Source organism: Notechis scutatus, chromosome 16 (genome assembly GCF_049901735.1).
Source record: "Notechis scutatus isolate UNSWTSFEM ecotype Mainland chromosome 16, rNotScu1.2, whole genome shotgun sequence".
Classification (NCBI taxonomy): domain Eukaryota; kingdom Metazoa; phylum Chordata; class Lepidosauria; order Squamata; family Elapidae; genus Notechis; species Notechis scutatus.
This window is the reverse complement of record NC_142024.1, coordinates 4,639,207-4,664,532: the sequence shown is the minus strand read 5'-3', so window position 1 is coordinate 4,664,532 and position 25,326 is coordinate 4,639,207. Positions and strand designations below refer to the sequence as shown.

The window sequence follows — 25,326 nt, the reverse complement described above, 5'->3', positions numbered from 1 at the left end:
ATTGAAAAAATGAAAAATTTCCGACCTTCTGACAGGCAAAGTGTGATGACCCAGGTTGGGATACAAAACAAACACAGTCACAAAACAGGTGACGCCTCTTTTCTTCCGTCACTTTGCTTCCAAGCTCTGAATATCTTTGATGGAAAACAAAAAAACTCCCACATAATTACATGAAGAAGGAAAAAACCAACACAAACCAGGCAAGATAAGGGCTGTAGGATGTCCACAGATAACACACACTGGGAAGGATGCCAAACTCAGAGAGGAACTATAAACTAGAGATATTTCCATGCTTTGTTTCCAGCGTTTGCCAGTACGCAGGTTCCATACTCTTATTCAGTTGTCACAGCTGCAGTCCATGTAGGGGATCATGGCCGCTTCCTCTCTCATAAGCCATGTTGTTGCCTTCTCCATTCCTACCTGCGTGCCCTAGGATGGAGAGGGGATGGGCCTGGGTCCTCCTCTGACTGCCCAGCCGGCCTCTGCCCTTCCCCAGCCTCCTCCGCAACCTCCGGAGCCACACTTCTACTCCCTGTCAGCTGTTCCTCCTCTCCCTCAGAGTCAGTTTCCACCAGGGGCATGACACAAAGTCAATGGGGGGAAGCCAGTTTCGCTTAACAACTGTGTGACTGACTTAACAGCTGCAGCGAATTCGCTTAACAACGGTGGCAAAGAAAGGTCGTAAAAGGGGGGCAATTTAATTTCGCTTTGCGAACACCTCGCTTAGCAATAAAGATCGTGGTCGTAAGTCGAGGAATACCTGCCCAGCGTGGGAATGGCACTACACAACTTCTCCCTGGAAGTGTGGGTTGGAAGTCAGCTTATTGTAAATCATCATTTCTGACTGGAGTGGCTGCCTGAGGTCAAGTTGTGGTTTGCTCAAGGGTGGCTGATTGAATTTACCACCCTGTTGGGTTTCACCCACCTCGTAAACCGTGATCAATGCTTGGTGGAGGAGGGAGATTATATTTTATCTAATCGTAAATTATCTGCCTCGGCTGCAGTCAGCAATTTGGGAAGGGAGCTTCTTGGCAAATCACCCGAACTGCGAAATCTTCCGAGAAAAAGATGCCGGTTTTAAGTAGCAGCGAAGGTTGGATCTGAACCCAGCTCCATAGGTTGCAGCTGGAACCAGACTTCCCTGCTGGATATTGTAGCTTCTTTGGTCTGTAACTGAGTCAGTCTAACCAGAGCTTGTGGTATAGAACAGCTTGTTTAGGATTTTCAGGTTTCCTGACCTTCGCGCTGGGTTTACAAGCCAGAAGTTCCAGATAACATTTAGAGAGAAATAAAGAGGGCAAGGGATAGAATAGAATAGAATAGAATAGAATAGAATAGAATAGAATAGAATAGAATAACAGAGTTGGAAGGGACCTTGGAGGTCTTCTAGTCCAACCCCCTGCCCAGGCAGAAAACCCTACACCACTGTGTGGGTATTCGTTTGGGCAACACTTAAGAAATGACTCCCTTCCTGCCTGCCTTCCCTCCCTCTTTCCTTCCCTCCTTCCTTCATTTCTTCTTCCCTCCCTCCTTCCTTTCTTTTTCTTTCTTTCTTCCTTTCTTTTTTTCTTCCTCCCTCCCTCCCTTCTTTCTTCCTTCTTTCCTTCCTTCCTTCCCTCCCTCCCTCCCTCCTCCCCGTCCCTCCTTCCCCTTTCCTTCTTTCCTTCTTTCTTTCTTTCATTTTTTCTATCTTTCCTCCCTCCCTTTCCTTCCTCGCCTCCCTCCCTCATTCCTTCTTCCATCCCTCCTTCCCCTTTCCTTCTTTTCTTCTTTCTTTTCTTCTTTCTATCTTTCGTTCCTCCCCTTTCCTTCCTTCCCTCCCGCTCTCCCTTTTTTCCTCTTTCCTTTCATTCTCTCCCTCTCTCTGCCCTCCTTCCTTCCTTCCCTCCCATCTCCATTTCCTGCCTCATTCCTTCCTTTCTTCCCTTGCCCTTCTTTCTCCTTCCCTCCTTTTCCTTTTGCTCCCCTTCTCGCCTTCCCTGGCCCAGCCGGCTCCAGGCTCCCCGGCACGGAGAGGCCGCCTGGAGGAGAACCAACAGCAGGAGCATCCGTGTCAGAGCCGCACCGCCCTCTGGGCTCCGCCGCCGCTGCTCTCGCTGGGTTAATTTATTGCCTCCCTCCTGCTCTGGCGGCGGAGCTGAAATTCTAAGTCTGCTGCCAACAGCCAGGGGTGGGCAGCCAGGGGGGATCCGGCGTAGCCAAGCCTTCCGTCCACTCGCTTCCCAGATGGGCCTCTTCCTGTTTTGAGCATCCAAGCTGCATCCTTGGTGCCCCCCGAGATTGTTCACTTAACCCTGTTTCACTGGGCCAGGGTGGAGGGGAAAGCTTGCGCTTGCCTGTGACTAACCTTGGTTAAGCTCAGCCCTGGTCACTTTGATTTGGGGTGATTGACAGGTGTCAGGCTCGCTCTAGGGGAGGCCATTGAATTATGCCAACAAAAGATGGGTTAAATCCAGGAAGCAGATCCAGACTTTTCCGGACTCCGTTCTGTATCCCCTTAGAAATTTTTTTGCAAATCTTTATCTTCTTTCCTTTCTGCTGTGTATTTGGGGGAGGGGGGAGGGAGAGGGAGAGAGAGAAGAGAGAGGGAGAAGAAAGAGGGAGAGAGAAAAGAGGAGGGGGGAGGGAGAGGGAGAGAGAGAAGAGAGGGAGGGAAGGAGGGAGAGAAGAGAGGAGGGAGAGAAGAGAGGAGGGAGAGGGAGAGAGAGAGAAGAGAGAAAAGGGAGAGGGCGGGAGAGAGAGAAGGAGGGAGAGGGGGAGAGAGAAGAGAGGGAGGGAGAGAGAGAGAAGAGAGAGAGAAGGAGGGAGAGGGTGGGAGAGAGAGAAGAGAGGGAGGGAGGGAGAGAATATGCTGTTTTTTTTACCTGCTCCATTCAAGGACTAAGAACGCTCCATCTAAGTGCTTTCCTTCTTCTGGGACTCATTGCTCAGCAGACAGGCATTCAACAGATAAAGCACAATGAGGAGCGGGAGAGAGAAGAATGGGCACTTGGGTAAGATGTCTGCTTGTCACCGACTGAAAAGGTCCAGACAACTGGGTGTCAGTCTAAAGCTGTTTTGTTTTATTCATTCATTCATTCATTCATTCATTCATTCATTCATTCATTCATTCATTCATTCAGTTTCTATAGCTACCCAACTCAACTGAGTGACTCCCTCTCTCTTCCTATTTAGGTTGCAACACGTAATATTTACAAAAAAAGCATCCCAAAATTGTGCCCTCTTAATAGAATAGAATGAGAAATAGAATGAGAAATAGAAGAAGAAATAGAATACAAATGGAATAGAATGAGAAATAGAATAGGAATAGAATAGAATAACAGAGTTGGAAGGGACCTTGGAGGTCTTCTAGTCCAACCCCCTGCCTAGGCAGGAAGCCCTACACCATTTCAGACAAATGGTGGCCCAATCTCTTTTTAAAAACTTCCAGTGTTGGAGCGTTCACAACTTCTGGAGGCAAGATGTTCCACAGATTAATTGTTCTCAATTGTCAGGAAATTCCTCCCTAGTTCTAAGTTGCTTCTCTCCTTGATTTCCACAGCCCTGTGTTTATTTTTATTCCGTTCCTGATGTTCTTAACTCCTTTCAACATGGAGAATGCAGAAACATGTGTATAACTCGAGCAATTTTCCAAGTCTGGAGACAGATGGCTCTCTACAGCACCTGATTTGCAAGCGAGCCTGCCGATGGCCTCAGCGATGAATTAAAGTACGGCTATAACAGAACAGAATAGCAGAGTAGGAAGGGACCTTGGGGGTCATCTAGTCCAACCCCTTGCTCAAGTAGGAGACTCTGTACTGTTTCAGATAGATGGCCGTCCAAGTCTTTTCTTTAAAATCTCCATTGAGGGAGTGCCTGGTGGCAAGCTGTTCCACAGGTTAATTATTCTCACTGACAGGAAATTCCTCCTTGTTTCTCCAAACTGAACATAGAATCATATAGTTGCAAGGGGCCTCGGAGGTGTCTGAAGAAGAGCAGCTGGAGCCTGTTCCCAGGGTGCGCATGCGTAGAGCTGCCAGGAGAAGGGAACAGTTAAGGAACAAGGGTCGACTTGGGAGTAAAGGCTCAGGTGGACGGTGAATGGTCCCTCCCATAGGGAATAAAAGAGGAGAGAAAAGGGGAGTGGTGTTTGCAGGAGATAATAAGTTCGTTTAATTAGTGTGAAGATCTGTTCCTGACTTCTTGCCAAGTATTGTCTGCTACAGCGTGGCGTTTAGAAGCTATCGGCCTGGCAGCTCTCCAAGCGTGACAGAGGTCTGTAGTTGTGAAATCTCTTGAAAGACTGTTTGCCGGAACTTTGCTGGAGAGGAATTCACTTTAACCTTAAAGAAAAGAGGTTTTATCGGGACGAGGAGTTGGCTTCGTGATCTTAGGAAGCCTAGGTCAGTAGTTGGAAAATGAAGCTTTTTGCTCTTAATTTCCTGCCTTTTTTTTTTGTTCCTTCGACCTGCCAGGACGGGTGGGACTAGACGTAAATATCCTTCTCCCTTTCCGCGAGCTATATTTCTTTTCTGCTCGCTGCTCTCCGCTGTCTGCGGGGGCCGCTAATGTCTCTGAAACTCCCAAAGACATTTATTTTCCCATCCGATCTTGGCTCTTAATGCGTCCCAAAAGGACATGGCTCCTTGTTAATTACATCGGAAGGATCCATTGCAGCTGCTGTGGGGGGGGGGGATTTTGCAGTGGGATGGGCAAGGCAAGTGGAAACTGGGGGGGTGGGGGTTGCAGATGAAAAGAGGGAAAAAAATCAACAGGCTGGGAGCTCACGAGGAATGCCAGCGTTGCAAAAGTTCCCCCGTTCTGATTTTGGAATAAAATAATTCATGAATTAAAGCCTTGGTAAGAAGACCATGCTTGGGAGTAGTTTGGGTCATCATATTATTAAAAAAAAAATGTCAAGATTTTGGAAAAAGTGCAGAGAAGAGCAACTACGATGATTAAAGGCATGGAGACAAGAACATATGGAAAGAGTGCAGAAAAGAGCAAGGAAGATGATTAAAGGAGGCTAAAACATATAAAGAACGGTTGCAGGAACTAGGTATGTCTAGTTTGATGAAAAGAAGGACTAGGGGAGACACGATAGCAGTGTTTCAATATTTGAGGGGCTGCCCCAAAGAAGGGAGAGTCCAGCTATTCTCCAAAGCACCTGAAGGCAGGACAAGAAGCAACGGATGGAAACTCAAGGAGAGAAGCAACCGAGAACTAGGGAGAAAATTCCTGACAGTTAGAATAATTAATCAGTGGAACAACTTGCCTCCAGAAGCTATAAATGCTCCAACACTGGAAGTTTTTAAATGGTATAGGGATTCCTGCCTAGGCAGGAGATTGGATTAGAAGACCTCCAAGGTCCCTGTTAATTTCTGTTATAAAATAATTATTGAATGGTTGGCGCATTTTGGTGGGTTGTGGGGATTGTGACAGGGACAAGTGGTATTCAGCCAGTTCTGACCGGTTCTGGAGAACCGGTAGCGAAAATTTTGAGTAGTTCGGAGAACCGTCCAATGCCACCTCTGACTGGTCCCGCCAACCCCATCTCTTCTCTGCCTCCCATTGAGTCCCAGCTGATTGGCTGGGTCTCCTTGGGTTGCCCTGCCCAGGAGAATGGAGCTGGAAAGCAGGTTAGTGGGGTGGGGAGGGAATGGGGATTTTGCGGTATATCCTTCCCCTGCCACGACCACCAAGCCATGCCACGCCCACAGAACGGGTAGTAACATTTTTTGAATCCCACCACTGCCTTTCTGAAGTCTGCAAAGCCCAAAGCACAACAACCTCTCTGTCATGCCCCTGTTGGAATCTGATTCTGAGGTCGGACAGGTCGGACAGCTGACAGGGAGTGGGAGTGTGGCTACGGTGGCTGTGGAGGAAACTGAGGAAGGGCACAGTCCGGCTGGGTATTCAGAGGAAGACCCAGGCCCACCCCCTCTTCATCTTATGGCATGCAGGGAGGAACGGATAAGGGAGCAACGTGAGTTGCATGGTTTCCGGGGGAGGAAAGGGCCCTGATCCCCTTCATTAGCTGCAGCTGGAAAAAACGCACAGCAAAGTTGCTGGAAGCAGTGTGAAATTATTTTGGTTTGTCAAGTCTTATCTGAGTTCTGACTTCCTCCCAGGTGTGTGTGTTTTGTTATCTTTTGCAGTCTTCAATCCCATATCCTGCCCTGTCTTGTTAATTGCTGCAGTGTGGTTTGTGTTGGTTTTTATTTATAATTTATATGTACTTTGGGTTCGGATGGAATTTCTTTCCTTTAAAACCTGTTCTTAGGAGAGTTTTTCTCCAGCCGATGATAACTGGACATTGGGGGCCAAGTTGGAGGTATTAAAGGGACTTTACCTATTTTTGTGACTTTGTTGCTTTTGTGCCACGCCCCTTTGGGTCATCACACTCTCTTTCTGCCTTTATCCAAGGCCGTCCGCGATTTTGCAGATGGAAAAAATGGCAAGACAGGGTCCTGTGTTTGGGTTATGGTAAAGGGGTAAAAATTTGAACCCAGGCTGCTTGCGTCTGGCCTGACCGCACTCAGCGGCTCCTTTTAAAAAAAAAAATTATTTATTTTTTAATTAAAAATTGTTCCGCGCGAATCCTTTTAAGGCTTTCTTCCAGAAAACGGATTCCCACGAGAATATGATGCCCAGCGTCATGTCTTTTAGTGCCGTTCTCCTTTCGGAGAGATGGGCTGGCTTTTGTGTTTTGGAGACTTGCTGGAGTCTTGCTGAGCAAGTCTGTTCTTCGGCGCTCTTTTTAAAAAAAAATTAATGGCTGTTTTCTTGGATCGTGGAAACCTAAGGGACTTCGAGCCAGATTAGCAGCAGTTTGAAGAAGTGGTTCCATTGCAAAGCGGTTTCCGAGCACTTTCATGCTTATTTGTGACTCCTCTTAAAAAGGGGGATCAGATAGATGGGCATCGCAACGCAACACACCATTGCCAGTTGCGCACCATTGCTTTACGCCGGAATGGAGCCCCGGGATTACCGTTGTTAGACAGCTGCCATTGTAAATCCAGGTGTGACTGGACCTAATTTTTTTATTTTTTATTTTTACATGTCTTTAACGGCCGCTGTTAAGCAAACCCTGCCGCCGTTAAATGGGTTTGTTGGGGATCCTTCTGCAAATCAATTTTCCACATTGGATGTTCGTTTGTTTTTTTTTGGGCAGAAATTGGAAATAAATGCCCCAAACGGGCAAAAAATATTGCAAATCAGAGTCATGTGGCTTTGCGGAGTTGGTTGCCAGACATACAAAATATGATAACAGGACCATGAATGTGTGTGTGAGGGGTGGGGGGGCGTTGTAGCTTCCAAAAGGTGTTGTAAGTAGATTTTGGGAGTGTCCATTGTAACTTCGAAACAGTCATTCAACAAGCTTTATGGCTAAGGAATTCTGGGAGTGGAAATCCACGCAACTTAAAGTTCCTAAGGTTGAGATCCTTGACTTATAACCACAATGAACCCCCAACATTTCTGTCGTTAAGCAAGACCGTTGTTAAGTGAGTTTGCCCCGTGGTTGTTGGGTTTGTTTTTTGCTAGGGTTGATAAATCACTGCAGTTCTTAAGTCAGTAACACAGCTGTTAAATGAATTGAGGGATTGGGTTGGGATTGCATTGGCTCTTTTGGCTGCTGCTGCACACTGCTGGCTCTTATTTAGCTGGTTGTTCACCAAGACTCCAAGATCCCTCTCACAGTGACTGCTATTGAGCCTGGTTTCACCCGGTCTATATGTGCACTTTTGGTTTTTCTTTCCTTCTGGTGCTTTGGAAAACAGCTTGACCCTCCCTCTTCTCTGGGGCAGCCCCTCAAGTATTGGAAGGCTGCTCTCCTGTCACCCCTAGTTGTTCTCTTCGAGCTTAGTTTCTTTGCAGAAGGAGGCACACTGGGTCACGGGGAGGGTGTGGAATTGCAATGCCGAGTGTAAACAAGACCATCCTCGCCATTCCGGTTTTGATGTCGGTTTGACCCGGGTGCAAGCTTTGGGAACAGCTGGCTACAGCCTAAGGCTTGTCAGCAATCTGGCGATCGAAAGAAAGTCTGTTTGGAATTTTCTTCTTTCGACAAGCAGGTGGTTTGATGCCTGGAGCAAGGTGAAACTCCTTTTATTTTGGTCCCGCCATGATGCTATTTGAGTGTCACCATAGAAATGATAAATGCGGCCGTAACTGGAATTATTAAGGTGGCTAAAGGAACGTCGCTGCCATCAAGATGTAAAAAAGGGTCGTGTTTTGAGGAAGGAGAATAGACATACCGTATATTTGGAAGGAGATAAAATATCACTTCGTTTCTGGCCTCCAGTGGGGTACCTGCCATCATTATTGGGTCTGCTGGGAATGTTTTTCAAAGGATCAGCTTCGGAATTGCCCTTTGCGGAGGACAATGGGCAGTTCTCGAATTACAACCAGGTAGTTCTCGAGTTATGACTGCTTCAGGAACGCTGCAGCTATTCTAAATACATGTGTTCTGACCGAGGCTTCCAAGACCGTAATTAAGCAACACGTTTAGTTAAAACAATTCTTGTTTTATTTCAACGCTGGGAATTATTTTCATTCCCAGCCAGTAATGAGTCCCAAATAGTCCCTCGAGATAAGCACCCACCTTTCTCTCCTTTGAATTGCTGCCAACAACTAGAGTGCCAAATTAACTGTAACAAGCCAAAATGAGGTACAAAATCCACACAGAGCTTCAAGGTTGAATCCGAACAGAGGGAACGACTTTGCCTCCTGCAAAGGTTTCTCTGCCTTTGCACCTGCTTTATACCTTATGGGAGGGGCAATCACCTCCCAGCCTTACTCCCGAGTTGCCCCTATTGTCTTAGCTGTTCTTGTCTTCTGGCATCTCTGCGCATACGCGCACTGGGAACAGGCTCCCTTTGTTCCTCTGCCTTGCTGCTGCCAGATTCTGGAGGCTCCGGAGTCAGCACACAACTCCCAGATGGCCCTGGCCCCATCTCTGCATCGGATGCAGGACCCTCGTCCGAGTCCTCTCCAGATTCCTGGATTGGTCCCCGTTCTTCCCCACTGTCCAATTCCGCTGCCATCTGCACAAGCTGCCAGCGAACCACAACAACATGCTGTGGTTGCCAAGCCCCTCAATTTTGATCATGTGACTATGGGGATGTTGCAATTGTTGTAAGTGCGAGAACCGTTTTCTCCAGTGCCCTTGCAACTTCGGACGCTAAATGAACGGTTGTAAAGCAAGGACTACCTGTATGTGGGAAAGATCTAGAGAGATGGGGCAAAGATTTGCTGCTGAGGCTGATTGGAGAAGGGACTGTGTATCCCACAGCTGTATAACAGAGGTAGAGAAAGACAGTAAGGAACCCAAAAGAGACGGCGGGAGGTTTGTCCTTCCAGACTTGTAAAATTATCTCAGGGTAGTTTTATAATAAAGTAGAATGATCTCATCTGGCGGTGACTTCTTTCTCATTTCCCAATGAGCCGAGAATGCCAATGACTCATGCTGCGCCCGTATGCCACACTATTTTTTCCAAAATGTTTGGCTCTTCAGATTTGGTCATTGGAATTGGGACGGGCTTGCTATTTCCAAACCGATGGAATCGGCATGTTCTGACCTAGGCTTCCCCAAATCATGAAGCCGACTCCTTGTCTTGACAAAACCCCTTTTATTTAGGTTAAAGTGAATTCCTCTCCAGCAAAGTTCCAGCCAGCAGTCTGTCAAGAGATTGCACAACTACAGACCTTTATCAGGCTTGGAGAGTTGCCAGGCCGATATCTTCCAAACGCCACGCTGTAGCAGCAATTACTTGACAAGAAGTCAGGAACAGATCTTCACCCTAATGAATTGAACTAACTGTCTCCTGCAAAACCCCACTCCCCTTTCGCTCCTCTTTTATTCCCTATAGGAGGGGCCATTCACTGTCCACCTGTGGCTTTACTCCCGAGTCGACCCTTGTTCCTTAGCTGTTCCCTTCTCCTGGCAGCTCTGCGCATGAGCACACTGGGAACAGGCTCCAGCTGCTCTTCTTCCCCACTGATCTCTGGCTCCAAAGGCAGCTGATAACTGTAGGACGGCCCCGGCCCCATCTCTGCCTCCGACGCAGAGCCCTTGTCAGAGCCTTCCCCAGCCTCCAGGACTGGCCTATGTTCCTCTCCAACCTCCTCACTGTCCGAATCTGCCGCCATCTCCACTGGCCGCTGGCGGGCCACAACACAACAGTCCCGCCATATGATTGACATTGGGAATCCGATTCTGCTTGCTTCTCCCAACCCCGCTTTTTTTTTGTTTTGTTTTTTGTGTGTGTTGTTTTGTTGTTTTGTTTTGTGGACTTCTTCGCATCTCTCTCCTGATCCTGTCTGGAGTTTTCGTTTGATCAAAGCCGCGTATTGTAAGGTTGCTGTGGCAACAGTTTAGTTCAATTAATCCTTTGCCTGGGGAATAACATTAAAAGCAAGAAATAAGACCCGAATCAACAAACAGCGGACGCCTCCTCCAATGGCTCCGATCAGATAATCAAGGACTCCCACCAAATCCTGTTGAGTCAAAACTTTTTTTTTTTTCATTTACAATTCTCTCTCTCTCTTTTTTTTTTTTGCAGAGAAGCTGGGGGGCAGGGGAGACGGTTCCCTGTTAATCCAGTGGATTAAACAGGCTTTTTTTCCAGATCCCCTTAGAAAAAAGGAGAAGCCCCCTCCCTGTCTGGCCCCTGCCTTCTCCCTAGCCCCCCACCCCAGTGCCCCACAAAGCCCCCCCTGCTGCTTTGCTGTCAAAGTGTCTCTTCTAATGAAGCAATCTGGCTGTAGGCGAGTTTGACCTCCCTCTCGGCCTGGCCCACTGAGTCCGGGTGTGTGTGTGTGTGCTTTGAATCCCAAGCTTCACAATGTCTAGGTCTGCACCGCTTAGAACAAAAGGAAATCCAGCTGTGGAGGCTGGTTTTTTTTTTGCAACAGCTGGATGCCTTCTGATGTCTCCGAGGAACTCAGGGTTAAAGAAGTTTTATTGAGAAAATTTTATACGGCCGCCTGACTCACTCAAAGGGCAGTTTACAAAAACCAAAGCCCAATGCAAAAGACAATTACACACTCACACATACACATACACGACAACACAAGGTAGACTCCTCTTACTACCTTAGTTGAACCCCAAACTTCTTGTTTTGTTTTGTTTTTTAAATAATTTTGTATTGGTTTTCTGCTAAATATATTTCTTAGTGCTTCATGAACATCGTGTTGTCTGGGTAATTATTGCTTCATCGTTATAAATTTGCATTCTTCATCGCCACTGGTAAAACAGCCACTGGTAAAAGAGATTCCATGTTTGATAATAACTTGGATGCAGATCTGACCCATCTTTCTTTCATGAAATTGTTGTGGTTCACCAGCAGCAGGTGTGGCTGGCTGAGGTCTCGGAGAGCGAGGACTCAGATGAGGGGCCTGCGTGGGATGCAGGGATGGGGCCAGGACCATCAGGGAGTGGAGTGCTGCCTTCGGAGCTTGTGGAGGCTGGCAGCAGCGATGAAGAGGACCCCGAGGAGCCTGGGCCCAGTGTGCGTGCATGCAGGGCTGCTTGAAGGAAAGAGCAGCTGCAGCATCACAGGCGACTCGGGAGTAAGGCTGCAAGGTAATGGCCCCTCCCTTAAGGGATAAAAGCCAGCTGAGAAACCGGAGTTCTTTGCAGGAAGCAAAGAAGGTTTTGCGCTCAAGCATTGTGGACGTTCGGATTCTCTTAGTTTGTGTTTGGAAACTTTTTGCGTTTGGAACATTTCTTAGTAAGTTTATCTAGTGTTCTTGGCAGCCTTGCACCACCTTGACAAGGCTCGTTCTTATCAGAGACAATTAGTTTGAAACAGGCTTTTAACCGGGAATGAATGGAATTCGTTGAGAATCATTAAAAGGTTTTGCTTTTATCTCTGTTTGCTGTTTGTTTCCTTGGAACAAGGTTTGGGTCAGAACAGAAATAGAGATTTTAATGTTGACAATAAAATGTTGTTTGGGATAGGCAGGTGGAGCGTGAGAATGAGAAGGAAGGCTGTGTTTCCGACGGGTAGTCCTCACTTAGCAACTGCCTCATACAGTGATGGTAAAATGGGACAACGTGTGACCCTCCTTGCATTCACAACCATCGCAAACCAAAGCTGGAGTCAGGTCGTAAGCACGGCGGCCAGTTTCACTTATTGACTGACCGCTTCACTTAACGGCCTGTCGCTAGTTCTGCTCCTATGTCCCCCGCCTGTGAGATGGGTATCGGTGGCGGTTTTTAAGGTGTTGTTTGCTGCACTTCGCTTCTGTGGCACTGCTGCTGGCCAGTCTCCAAGAAGTATAAATTAAGAAATATATAATTTGCATGCTCAGCATTTAACTGAACAAGCCCTCATTGGGTGGTTCTGTGAACCCATAAATCATGGTTTGCAAACTGTTTAGCATCGTCTTCCTCTTTCTCGAAACAGATTTTGGGGTGTAGGGTGGCAGGTTGAGGGGCCAGGCTAGAAGTGTGACTGTGTTATCCCACTCCATCTCCCCCAACCCATTTAAAATCCACTTCTCCCCTTCCCTTCCACTCTTCCTCACTTTGGACACCCGGCGGTAGGCGCGTTTTTGGGGGGAGGGAGATACTCCCAGTCTTCTCACATTGGTGGGGGAAGGAAGTCTAGCTCCTAAAGCCCCCTCCCCCTCCTCCTTCCTGATGCCTGTTGCTACAAGAATAATGCTTGGGGGGGGGTGTCCCTCCATCTTTCGGGCCCTGGAGTTGGCATCCATCCGAATCTGCTTGGCATTGCCAGCCTGCTCTTTACCAACAATCATCCAGGTGGGGGCTGCCTTTTAGGGGTGCAGGGGTGGGGGAGACAGGATGGCATGGGCAATTTGGACCCTTCAAGCAGGTGCCTGTCCTCCCCCCACCTCGGGACCTCAGGGCGGGATGGGGAGGTGGGGGTTAGAGACTCCAAAGTTGATAAGTTGTTCCAAAGAAGCAGTGAGCTAGAAGTGAGAAATAAATGGATATTAGTGCAACAATGTGTTTAGAGACGTGAACAATACGATGACTATGATAGAATTATGGAATCGGAAAGTTGGAAGGGACCTTTGAAGGTCTTCTAGTCCAACCCCCACACCCCCTTAGGCAGGAAAACCTACTGAGAGCCCGGGTGACGCAGTGGTTTACAGTAGATGATTGTTAAGATGACCTACTCAATATAATAATATTTTCATTAGAAGATCCGTCAAGAGGGAGAAGTGAATATGAACATTGTAAGATTAGAGAATTATCACCCATGTAACGAACGTTGTAAACTGGGGTTGCAATTGCACAGAGACATCTTGTACCCAGATTTACACACTGTTTAATGGAAGAGGATACGTTCAAGTTTTTATTTAAAAAAAAAACTTATTTTTTTAAAAAGAGACGGCGAGAGCCGGGCGAGCCGCTTCCAAGTTACGCGGGAACGTTTGGCAAGTTTTGGAAGTTTTATGCTCGGAGGCGGGGCAAGAAAAGCCAGGCGTCGGGGAGGGGTGGATAAGACCCGGCTAGACGACCTCCAAGGCCCCCTTTCCCAACTCTGATGGCTTGATTGAAAGGCGTTGAAAAGAGAAAGCCCCCAACTTTCCTCCAAGGGCGGGATTCAAGAGAGCCGAAAGCGGCCGGGCCAGCAGGTCAAGCTCGGGGCGAGAGGGAGGTTCTCCGGCCTCCGCAGCCTCCGCCGCCGCCGATCAATAACTCTTTGGCGACCGAGATGGCGGCGGCCCCTCGCTGGCCGAAATGTCAAGCCGACCGCCGGAGGGGCAGCGCTCCAGCAGGCGCGTCGAGCTGCTGCTGCTACTCCCGGGCGTATTAAAACGGCCGTCGCCGGCTGCTGTGCGGGAGTCCGGCGCCCCGTGGCTGCCTCCTCCGCCTCCGCCTCGCCAGCCGCCTCCTCCTCCGGCGGCGGCGGCGGCGGCGGCGCCTGCAAGGTGTAGCTGCTGTTGCCGCCTCCTCCTCCTCCTCCTCCTCGCCGCTCGCTGGAAGCAGCCGAGGCCGCCGCCGCCGCCGCCAGCATGCCGGCCATCAAAAGGGAGCGCCCGGATGGCGAGGAGCTGGCGCTGGCCGCCTTCCACCAACCCATGGAGGCGCTGCCCGGGTACCTGGTGCCCTTAGCCGCCGCCGCCGCCGCTTCCATCCCGGTGGTGACCCCGCACCTGCCGCCGCCGCTGCCGCCGGCTTACGAGCAGCTCTTCGCCGCCGCCGTCGCCCACCACCACCACCACCACCAGCAGCAGCAGCAGCAACGCGCCTACTTGGACTTCCACGCCGCCGCCCCGCCGCCGCCGCCGCCCGAGGAGCTGGTGCTGGAGCGCTTCTCCTCCGCCTCCGCCGCCTCCGCCTCCGCGCCGGACTTCCAGCCCTTCTTCGACCGGGGCGAGCCCTGCCTGGAGGTGGAGTGCGGCGACAACCGAGCCCTGCTCTACATCCGCAAACTCTGCCAGGGCAGCAAAGGGCCCTCCATCCGCTACCGGGGCGAGTGGCTCACCCCCAACGAGTTCCAGTTCGTCAGCGGCCGGGAGACCGCCAAGGACTGGAAGCGGAGCATCCGACACAAAGGTACCCCCGGCGACCACCCACCCATCACCACCCCCGGGGGAACCAGCCGTGGGCCAGGCTGGCAGAGCGAGCGCGCTCTGCTCCTGGGCAGAGGCACTCTCGCCCCCCCTTCCTCCGGGATGGAGTAGACCTGGCCCCTTCAACCCGGTGGGACCGACTATAGGATGCCGGGGGAGCCCCAAGGAAGGAGAGGTTTTTTTTCTTCTGTTTTTAACTCCACTCTTGATGCCTTGGGTTGCTGGGGGTGGGGGACGGGGATTGCGGGCGTCTTGGATTGCGCGCAACCCGGTTTTGGGGGCAGGCGGGAGAGGATGGGGGTGTTGGGAGGCTTTGCAAAAATACCCCTCGCCCGCCGGTTTGGGGCTGGGGGCGCGCGCAAGCGGCGGAGGGGGGCGGCAAGCGGGAGCGCGTGTCGGAGTTTCCCCTCCGCGTGGTTGGAAAGTTGCGCAGAGGCGCGCGAGAGACTCCGGAGGTGCGTCTTCTCTGCCGCCCCCTCCTCCCCGCTCGGGGCGGGCGAAGAGGAGCGGAGGGAGGGGCGGGCAGGCGGGGGAGGGAGGGAAGGAAGGAAGGAGGGAAGGAGGGAGGGAGGGAGAGAAAGAGGGAGCCTTCCTTCCCCGTCCACCGGGGGAGGCAGACGGGAGGCTGGAGCCGCGCGCGTCCCCTTTCCAAACACCCCCGGCCGCCTGGCTCGGAGCCGCCCAACCCGCTCTTCGCTGGCCGCCCATGGAGCCGCCGCGGCGACCTTCTGAAGCCGGAACGCTCCGAGACGGCGGCGGCGGCTTCTTCTTTGGCGCCTGGAAGCGGGTGGGTGGCTGCTCGGAGGAGGAGGGGTGGAGGGGGAGACGGGGAACTTGCGGGGCTCCGGAAAGCCGCGCGCTCGGTCGGTGAGACTCGCTTATGCGCCCCGGAGCCGAAGGGAAGGGCGACCAGCGGCTGTTTTACGTCGAAGGCGCGCTTCCCGGCGGCGGGGAGAGCGCTAAGGCGACCCCCAGTTTCTTCTTTGGGGGCTCGTAGCTGGAGCCCCGCTGCGGGAAAGGAGCCACCATCGCCCACCCGGGAACCGATCCTGCCTCTCTTGGCTTGGGTTGAATCGCAAGCCGCTTTGGGGGGAGGAGGGACCGGTCCCTCGGGTTGCGGGGGAGAACCCCACGGAGGAGGGCAGGTGGGCGGCAGGGCTGGGGGTTTCTCCCCTTCCCCTTCCTCCCCTCCCCGGCTCCCCGACGCGGCTCGATCCTCTTTTTTTTTTCCCCAACCGCGGAAAGAGCCCCGCAGGCTGTGTGTGTGTGTGTGTGTGTTGGCGTGGGCGCCCTGTCGCAGGGCTGGGACTTTGGTCTTTTCTCCCGCTGGCTCTGTGTGTGTGTGAGTGTGTGTGTGAGAGAGAGGCTTTGACATATCATTAGCGGGATGCGGCGAGCAGAGACTGGGGCGGCTGGATGGGGGGGAGAGCCCGACGAAAGGTCGTTTTCAGGCGGTTGATTGACACCTCGCCTTGTTTATTGATTGCCTGGAGGGAGAAAGCGGGGTGGAGGGAGGAGGAGAAAAAGAGGGAGCTGTCTCCCCCCCCCCGTTTCCCACCGCCACTCTAATGAAGCCTCAGCCCCCCCCGTCTCCGCCTCGGGGGAGAGAGAGCCTGTCCGCCCCTCCATCCTCCGCAGCCTTCGTGGTCTGCTGGTCGGAGGAGAGAGAGAGAGAGAGAGAGGGTGTGTGCGTGCGTGCGTGTGTGTTATATAGCCCTTCTAAACTGCATCCAGAATGGGGGAAGGGGAGGCAGCCCGGCCCCCCTCCTCCTCCTTCCAACCCCTCCTAGCTCCCCATTAGTCACCTTTTCAGTCTGGCCAAGGTTTTTTTCCCCTTTTCTTTCTAAGAGGATTAGTTAAGGGCTAATGAGGGTGGGGGGGGGGGCACGCATCCTTCCTTTCCACGGGAGAGAGAGTTCAATTAAGGAACGAGCTGGGGGGGGGGCTGGGGGAGGGTACGGGGTGGGGGGTAGAAGCGAGGCTGACGTCTTTTGTGGCCAGCCTTCCCTCTCTTCCAAACCAACCTAAGCACTTTCTCTTTCTCTGCCCCCCCCCCCTTTTCCTCCTTCCCCTTGTCTTCCTGCACCCAGGGAAAAGTTTGAAGACGCTTATGTCCAAAGGAATTTTACAGGTACATCCACCAATCTGTGATTGCCCTGGGTGTCGAATTTCGTCTCCAGTGGTAAGATGATCGTGAGGAACAAAACAACAAACCCACCAAAATGAATCCGGATTTTCTTTTCTTTCTTTCTTTCTTTCTTTCTTTCTTTCTTTCTTTCTTTCTTTCTTTCTTTCTTTCTTTCTTTCTTTCTTTCTTTCTTTCTTTCTTTCTTTCTTTCTTTCTTTCTTTCTTTCTTTCTCTCTCTCTCTCTCTCTCTCTCTCTCTCTCTCTCTCTCTCCTCTTTATGGCACACTTTGGATGCTTCTGTGTTTTTTTTTACCCTTCTGGATTACGTCTGCCATTTAAAACAGCAACTTGTTTAGTGGAAGACAATTTTTCAGGGGAGGGGGGGATGGTTTCGGTTTAGCTGGCTGGCCAGCCACTCATCTCCAGCTGTGGGAGCTGGGTCTGATTTAAAAGAAGTGGCTGGGAGAAAGGAACTATCTATCTATCTATCTATCTATCTATCTATCTATCTATCTATCTATCTATCTATCTATCTATCTATCTATCTATCTATCTATCTATCTACTGAATGACCGAACAACTTACCTATCTATCTAATCATCTACCAATCTATCATCCATCTTTCTCCATCCTCTCATCTCTCCATCCATCCATATCTATCTATCTATCTATCTATCTATCTATCTATCTATCTATCTATCTATCTATCTATCTAATCATCCATCAATCTATCATCCGTCTTTCTCCATCCTCCTTCATCTCTCTTTCCATCCATCCATCCATCTCTATCTATCTAATTATCAATCTATCTAATCTATCATACACCTTTCTCCATCCTCTCAATTCCCTCCCTCCCTCCCTCCCTCCTTCCTTCCTTTCTTCCATCCATCCACCCTCTTATTTCTTACCCACTCTTTGAGGAATAAAGCCAACCCTACCGGACTGGCCTCTCTTCTTTGGGATCAGAAAGAAAAGACTGGCTTTGGGGCCTTCAGAGGATCATCTCCACTGCTTCAGAAGAATTGACTAGGGAGATGTTTTGTCTGCTTTTTAAAGCTCTCCAGATTTTATAATCTTTTTTTTTTTTTTTTTTAAAGATCATGTCGTTGAGAGCAGTTGCGTTCACACAGGCGTGTTTGGAGGCATCTTTTGTCTAGGAAACAAGCCACTGCTGCCTTTCTTCCGGTTTTGTTTTTTTTGTTTTCCCTTTTTGAGTTTCGCATGTTTTCGGAAATGCAAATTTTGCAACTGGTGTTGAGCAAAATTCAGATCTGCCAGGAGGTGCCCTAGGGAAGAAGGTTTGGACTGCGAGGCTGCGGATGCCACTGAAGGTTTATTGACTTTTTATAAATTTCATAAGGATGTCGTATTTTGGAGCAGGAGGAATAGCTGGCTGGTGACTAAGGAAGCGGAGGGGAAATGGGGTTTGATGGATTGCCACTCAGGTGTCTGGTGTGGTGTGCAGATGGTAAGGTTTGCATGGTGTGTGTGTGTGTGGCTACAGACAGATTGGACTCACCACTTTCTGATGGGGACATCCATAGCATGGCAAGTTTTGCCATTCGGTTTCGCACAGCCTCGCCGGTTTTGTGATTAAAGTCAAATGCGTGTGTTTGTTTGAAGGGGGGTGGGAGGAAGAGAAGAATTTGGCTTTGAGAAAACCCCATGGGATCCGAATTGCGTACATAACTTGTAAGGCTGGTGAAAAACAGATGTCTAGCATTGCTTATTTTTAAAGCACATCTGGGAAAAGAAACAAGGAACAGATTTAAAAAAAAAAAAAAACCACGAAGCTGTTTTGGTGGGGGGGTGAACTCCTAAAGAGAGATTTGTCACAGATTGGCACATGTGTCTGCAAAGAACTGGTTAATGACATTTGAACCAATTTCATTCTGGATTAAATTCTTAGCAGAGATGATGAGTAGAAAGTAGACCTCCCTTTCCTAATAGATTGTTTCTAACTGAAATAAAGGAAGCTTGGAGAGAAGCAGAGATCTGAATTCTCCGCAGTTCCTATGCTCAAAACATAGTCCTGGGTCGAAGGTTTGTTCAGTTCTGAGTGCTGGCCTTTCGTGCCAGATGTCAAGATTTTAAGTTAAATAAAAATCTGGATTCTTTATGTTTCTACTTTCTCTAGTCCAAGTAGATGAGTCTCTAGCCAGTAGCTGGAATCTTATCACATATGGAACCAAGCCATGGCTTGAGGGGTTTTTTTTGTTGTTGTTTTTTGTGTGGGTTTAAAAGTCCGGTGTGACTCCAGCCATGCCGGTTATAATGTGTGAATGTGGGGTGTTAATAAAACACGAGATAGCAAAGTGCTGTGTGAACCTTAACAAGCATCTTCAGTGGGTATTTCTATGCTTTAGTTGTTAGGTGGATCAGAGAGGGCCACCAAATCTATACCATATATACTTGCAGATCAGCCATGAATTTTAGGTGCTAAAATGTCCCCCAAAATTTGAGTTTGGCATTTCCATGGATGTGCTTATATGGTAATTTTTTAAAAAAAAACATATCTGTATCTCTCATATATATATGTATGTATGTATGTATATATGTATGTGTATATGTGTATGTACGTATATATATATATATGTGTGTGTATGTGTATGTGTGTGTGTATATATATATATATAGAGAGAGAGATATAGATAGATAGATAGATAGATAGATAGATAGATAGATAGATAGATAGATAGATAGATAGATAGATAGATGATGGATAGATAGATGGATAGATGATAAGATAGATGGAGATAGATAGATAGATAGATAGATAGATAGATAGATAGATAGATAGATAGATAGATAGATAGATAGATAGATAGATGATAAGATAGATGGATGGATAGATAGATAGATAGATAGATAGATAGATAGATAGATAGATAGATAGATAGATAACTTAGATATTTATATTTCTTCCTGGATTAAGCCCATATGTGGGTAAGTATATCCACAATTTTTATCCAAAATAGCAAGGAAAACATGGGTTTGCTTAGTGGTGTACAATCCGCAGGGACTCCTTTACATATTATCTTTACCTTTTATCTATTTATCAGAAGTTGTGGATGCTCCATCACTGGAGGCTTTTAAGAAAAGATCGGACAGCCACCTATCTGAAATGGAAGAGCGTCTCCTGCTTGAGCAGGGGGTTGGACTAGAAGACCTCTTAAGGTCCCTTCCATCTCTGTTATTCTGAACATTGGCAAGTGGCACATTTTTCATAGTATCTCGGTTTAAAATTCAAGGCTTATCCATGAGTATGTACGGTATAGAAGATCTCTTAACTTTAAAACTGCGGTTCCTCCGTTCAGCCAAAAGTGAATTCGATGTGCGTATTTTGTGTGGACCTGCCAAGTTGTCACAAGGTTTGGGGCAAAGAGAAATGTAGCCGTTGTGGGACTTCTGTTTGGGATGGGGGCAAAAAAATTGCACATCCCTTAACATTGGGTAGAGACACATTTTGCCTCATTAGCCACGGTGTGTACGAACACGCCTCGAAAAACGAGAAATTGGAAGCGATACCTCTTCAAGTTGGAAGATCAAACAGAGGAGTGGTGCCATCTCTAATTAAAAAGAGAAATTTACCAAGGATTTGCTGGCCCGCCGAACTCTTCGGGGTGTTTGGGCTTTCGTTTCACCGCAGGCAGAGGACTGGAAAGCTGTTTTCCACGGAGATAATTAGTTTAAATTATTAGCCAAGAATAACTTAAAAAGCAGGCACGCTATGCCTAAAGCCCGAGCAGTTGAAGACCAAGCTAAGGCTAACTTTACGTGGCAATATGGGAGACCTGGCTATATTTCTATATAATTTTTGCAAACTAACCCCTTTTCCCCCTTTAAAATAAGCATCGCTGAATTGCGTTCCGTTTTTCCCCTCCATGCACTTCTTAATCCCAGATAGAACCTAGCAGGAATAATCACAAAAACACCCTTTAACTTTCCTGTGGGACTAACCCAGCAATCTATAAATATCTTCCCCATTAATCATCTTAGGCCTAAAGGAAAGCTAAATCTATTTAAAGAAAACAGGCCCTCCCTATCGCTTCCTTGCCTGGTTGCCAAATCTTGACTCCCCCACAGGTGACTAGATGAGTGCATGATTTTAGGCTGGGCTGGCATGTGCATACATGTAGGAACTCCAGCCCCAAACCCAGAAGTGTGCGTAGGAAGGGGCTTTCCCATAAATGTTCCCCCTCCGTTTCAGTTTGAACACAACTCTTCCGCCAATTTGCTAGGGGTGGTTGGCACATTTTCGGTTTTGGGTGAGATCTCTTTCGTTCGTGGCTGTTTTAACTACTTGGGTGGGGTTTTTTGGCAGGAGGGTTTTTCGAAAGGAAAGGACGGTAGGTTTCACAGAAGGACCAGGGGAGACACGATAGCAGTGTTGCAATAGTTGAGGGGCTGCCCCAGAGAGGAGGAGGGGGTCAAGCTATTTTCTAAAGCACGTGAAGGCCAGGCAAGGAATAATAATGGATGGAAACTGACCAAGGAGAGATTCAACCTGGAAATAAGGAGAAACTTTCTGACAGTGAGAACAATCAACCCATGGAAGAGAAGTTGCCTTTGGAAGTTGTGGGAGCTTCATCCTTTGGAACCTTTCAAGAAGAGTTTGGACTCCCATCTGTCGAAATGGTGTAGGGTCTCCTGCTTGGGCAGCGGGTTGGACTAGATGACCTACAAGGTCTCTTCCAACTTTGTTAATCTGTTAATCTAAAGTCTCCCTTTTAAGCAAAAGAAAAAAAAGAGAGGTTTTTAGTTAGAGGGATGCACAGGTAGTCCTTGTCTTACGACTCATTTAGCAACTGTCCAAAATCACTGAAAAGAGTGACTTACAACCAGTCCTCGCGCTTCTGACCGTCGCAGCATCACCAGAGCACCAACGGGGCACTTGGCAACGGGCATGCATTGACAACAGTTGTAGTGTCCCCAATTTGTGTGATTGCCATCTGCCTCTTTCCCAGCTGGCATCCAGCAAGCCCATTCAATGGGAAGTGGAGGGTGGGAAGCCTGATTTGCTTAACGACTGTGTGATTCACTTAACAACCGCACCGATTCACTGAACAACTGGGCTCAAGTTTTGCCTGTGCAGTTGAAAAAAAAGATGTTGAGACTCTAGAAAAAGTACAGAGAAGAGCAACCAGGATGATGAGGGGACTGGATCCTGACTCTTTGCTCACAAGAGGAAAAATCCCCAAACATGGGCCCACCCTCTAAAACAGGGGTCCCCAAACACGGCAACTTTAAGACTTGTGGACTCCAACTCCCAGAATTCCCCACCCAGCAGGCATTAAGATGGGTGGACTCCCAACTCCCAGAATTCCCCAGCCGGCATAGCTTGCTCTCTTGTAATCTCTTCCTCTACAATCTCTCTCCACTTTAGGAGGTTAAGAGAAAAAAGAGAGAGACAGACACGGCTGGCTGGAGAATTCTGGGAGTTGAAGTCCACAAGTCTTAAAAGTGGCCAAGTTTGGAGACCTCTGCTGTAAAAGAATCAGCTCTTGGCTTCCATATGTCAGAGAATGTGACAGATTGCAGATTTGGTTTGGCTTGAGTCCGGATGCCCCGACTGGATTAGTGTGTGTTTAAACAACCGCCAGCCTGTTGACAGCTGGAAAACGGCTTCTTTAAGATCTGCTGAAATGACAACAGTACCTGGGGTGTGTGTGTGTGTGTGTGTGTGTGCGCGCCAAACAGTTTAGCCTGTGTTCATTAACTTGTTTGCTGTTCCGGGTTCACACAACCTCCTGAATTTGATAAACCCACCCGAAGGTTTGTCTCTTTGAAATAGGGAGACAAGTGTTCCCACAACCTCTAGATTGCTCATTTGTGTTGTCCAGGGTGTGCTGGGCCGGGCCAAGGTTTGTCCCTGTGATGGCTTGTGGGATTCCCCAGGATCCTTGGGTCAACACCGGTTGATTCAGGGATTGGGTCAGCAGGCTGTGTGAAGGAGGCCCTCCTTGTCAGCTTGGATTTCCTGTTTGTTGAAATTGGGGGAATAGCCTCTTGTTTCAGCTCCCTCTGGAATTAGAGGCTGGCGCCTCTTCCCCTCCATCCATCCTTCATCTATCCCTCCATCCCTCCCCCATTTCTCCATCCTTCCCTTCATCCCTCCATCACCCTCCATCCGTTCCTCCATACCTCTCCCTCCTTTCCTTCATCCCCTCTGTCCATCTCTCCCTCCATCTATCCATTCTTTCCATCAATTTTATCCCTCCCTCTCTCCTCCTTCCTTTCCTACATCCATCCATTTCTTCATCTCTCCCTCCCTCCCTCCATTCCTTCTTTCTTCCCTCCATTCTTCATCCTTGTCTCCACCCGACCTCTCCCTCCCTGCATTCATCTGTCCCTCCTTCCCTCCCTCTATCCTTCCATTCCTTCACCTATCCCTCCCCCATTCCTTCTTTCTTCCCTCCATTATTTACCCCTCCCTCCCTCTCTTCATCCTTTCCTCCTTCCCTCCCCTCCCTCCATCCCCCATTCCTCCTTACTCCTTTCCCTCCCTTTTATCCCTCCCTCCTCCATTCATCCTTCCCTCCATTCCTTCCTCCTTCCCTCCCTCCACTCCTCCCTCCCTCCCCCATTCCTTCCTCCTTCCATTCTTCATCCCTCCCTCTATTCCTTCCCTCCTTCCTTCCCACTCTCCCTCCCTCCTTCCTTCGTCCTTCCCTCCCTCCATTCTTCATCCCTCCCTCTATCCCTTCCTCCTTCCCTCCCTCCCTCTCTCCCACCCCTCCCTTCCCCCTCCCCTCCCGACTCAGCCGGCGAGGTCAGAGCGCGGTTTGCCAGCTGGCGAGGCGAGGCGAGGCGAGGCGGTCCGGCCGGTTTTGCAGCCGCAGGAGGAAGCGACGCAGGCGCGCCCCACCGAGAGCGCCGCTTTCCTAAGCCCGCATTCCGGCTGCGGGAGCCGCGAGCGGGGCCGGGCTCCGGGGCGCACGTGCGCGGCTTCGCACGACACTCTGGCCCCGAGAACGTGGCGAGGGAGAGAGCCTCCCTCCGCCCGGGGCTCAGGAGGGACGGCGCCCGGAGGAGGGAGCGAGTGAGTGAGTAAGGGGGAAAAGTTGGCGGCTCCCCGACTCTTTGTTGTTCTTCTCTTCGTCTAAAGACGAGCCGCAATGCTGGTTTGCCAATAAAAGGGGAATATTTGTAGCTCAGGGTTGACATGAGGGGTCCTCGGTGCTCTCCAAGCTGGCTTGTTTTCTTGCAAACGTTTCAGGGCCCTAACTAGGTAACATCAACAGTACTAGTTCCAAAGGGAAGGGAAGGAAGGAGGGAGGGAAGGAGAGAGGGAAGGAAGGAAGAGAGAGAGAGAGAGAGAAGAAAGAAAGAAAGAAAGAAAGAAAGAAAGAAAGAAAGAAAGAAAGAAAGAAAGAAAGAAAGAAAGAAAGAAAGAAAGAAAAGAAAATGGAATATTTGTAGCTCAGGGTTGACATGAGGAGTCCTTGGTGCTCTCTGAGGTTGATTGTTTTCTTGCAGACGTTTCATTACCCAACTAGGTGACATCATCAGTGCTAGGTTCCAAAGAGAGGGAAGGAAGGAAGGAAATTTGTAGCTCAAGAGTTGACATGAAGGACCCCTCAATTCTCTTGTTTATTACAAGCATTAAAAAATACCCCAAATAATAAACAGTACAACTGTTGGATAAACCAGCATTTCTACCAGGAATTGACTTGCTCTTGGGCTCCCCCTGTCTGCAGTATTGAGAATAACCATGCTGGCCTACCTTAACTGGTTGGTTGTAACGATTTTGTGGGAGAAATAAGTAACACATGCACTTTGTCATTTTCAGTGATGCAGAGTGGGGGGGTTGTTGCACACTATTAATATGCTCTCGATCCAGTTGTGTCCATTTGCAATACAATATTAGGTTCGATCACATGGGTTAAATCAAAATTTATACGTGTGTAGTTTGCATACCAGCCCTTTTGTTATTTCCCCATTAAAACTTGGACCTATCCCAAGTTAGGCACAGTAAGCAATAAAGCGGCTTGGTCCCCCTTGATTGGGTATGCTTCCAATCCATCATTGTTCAACCGTGGCTTAGGGGATAACAACCCAGCAATCGTGGTTTATACGTTAGTGCAAAAAGCCGGCATATAGATCTCCTGGGAATCAGAATGCAGGTGATTCAGTCCATAATGGGAGCCCAGAATTTCTGCTGCTGAGTGAGAAAGTTGTTAAAGTGAATTTTGCTCTGTTTTAGGTCCTTCCTTGCGACCGTTGTTAAACAAATCACTGCCCGTTGTTAACATTAGCAAAACGGTTATTAAAGTGAACCTGGCTTCCCCGTTGACTTCGCTTGCCAGAAAGTCACAAAAAGTAGAATTACGATGCAACCCCCGTCATCAATACGAGTCAGTTGCCAAGGCTCCGAATATCGACCACGTGACCCATCGTAAGTGTGGAAAAAAATGGCCATAAAGCCACTTTTCCCAGTGCCGTCGTTGCTTCGAGCGGTCACTATAGAAGAACTGTTGTAAGCCGAGGACTAACTGCATTTTTAAAAAAAACAAAGCCCATTTTTCTGTCTTTTTCTCTTTTTAATTCTCCTGGCCTGTTCTGTTTTGCCCAGCCTGAGAAATGGGGCCACACCGTTGCCCAGCTGGAAACAAAAACCCAACAATTTGGGTCCTTTTGCTCAAGATAGTGGTGTGTGTGTG

General features: G+C 49.0%; 1 protein-coding gene across 4 annotated transcripts in view; it reads left to right on the top strand.

The window, feature by feature from the left end:
* Positions 1 to 13,858: 13,858 nt before the first annotated feature.
* SAMD11 (sterile alpha motif domain containing 11) overlaps positions 13,859 to 25,326 on the top strand; it is a 79,536-nt gene continuing 68,068 nt past the window's right edge. The window contains exons 1-2 of one of the 4 annotated variants that reach the window (XM_026681572.2): positions 13,859 to 14,518; positions 16,626 to 16,666. In XM_026681572.2, the coding sequence (XP_026537357.2) occupies positions 13,975 to 14,518; positions 16,626 to 16,666 (585 nt within the window). In that variant the 5' untranslated portion in view covers positions 13,859 to 13,974. Of the gene's footprint in view, positions 14,519 to 16,625; positions 16,718 to 25,326 lie in introns of all 4 variants that reach the window. The other 3 variants (XM_026681571.2, XM_087944424.1, XM_087944423.1) reach the window with 3 other exon arrangements.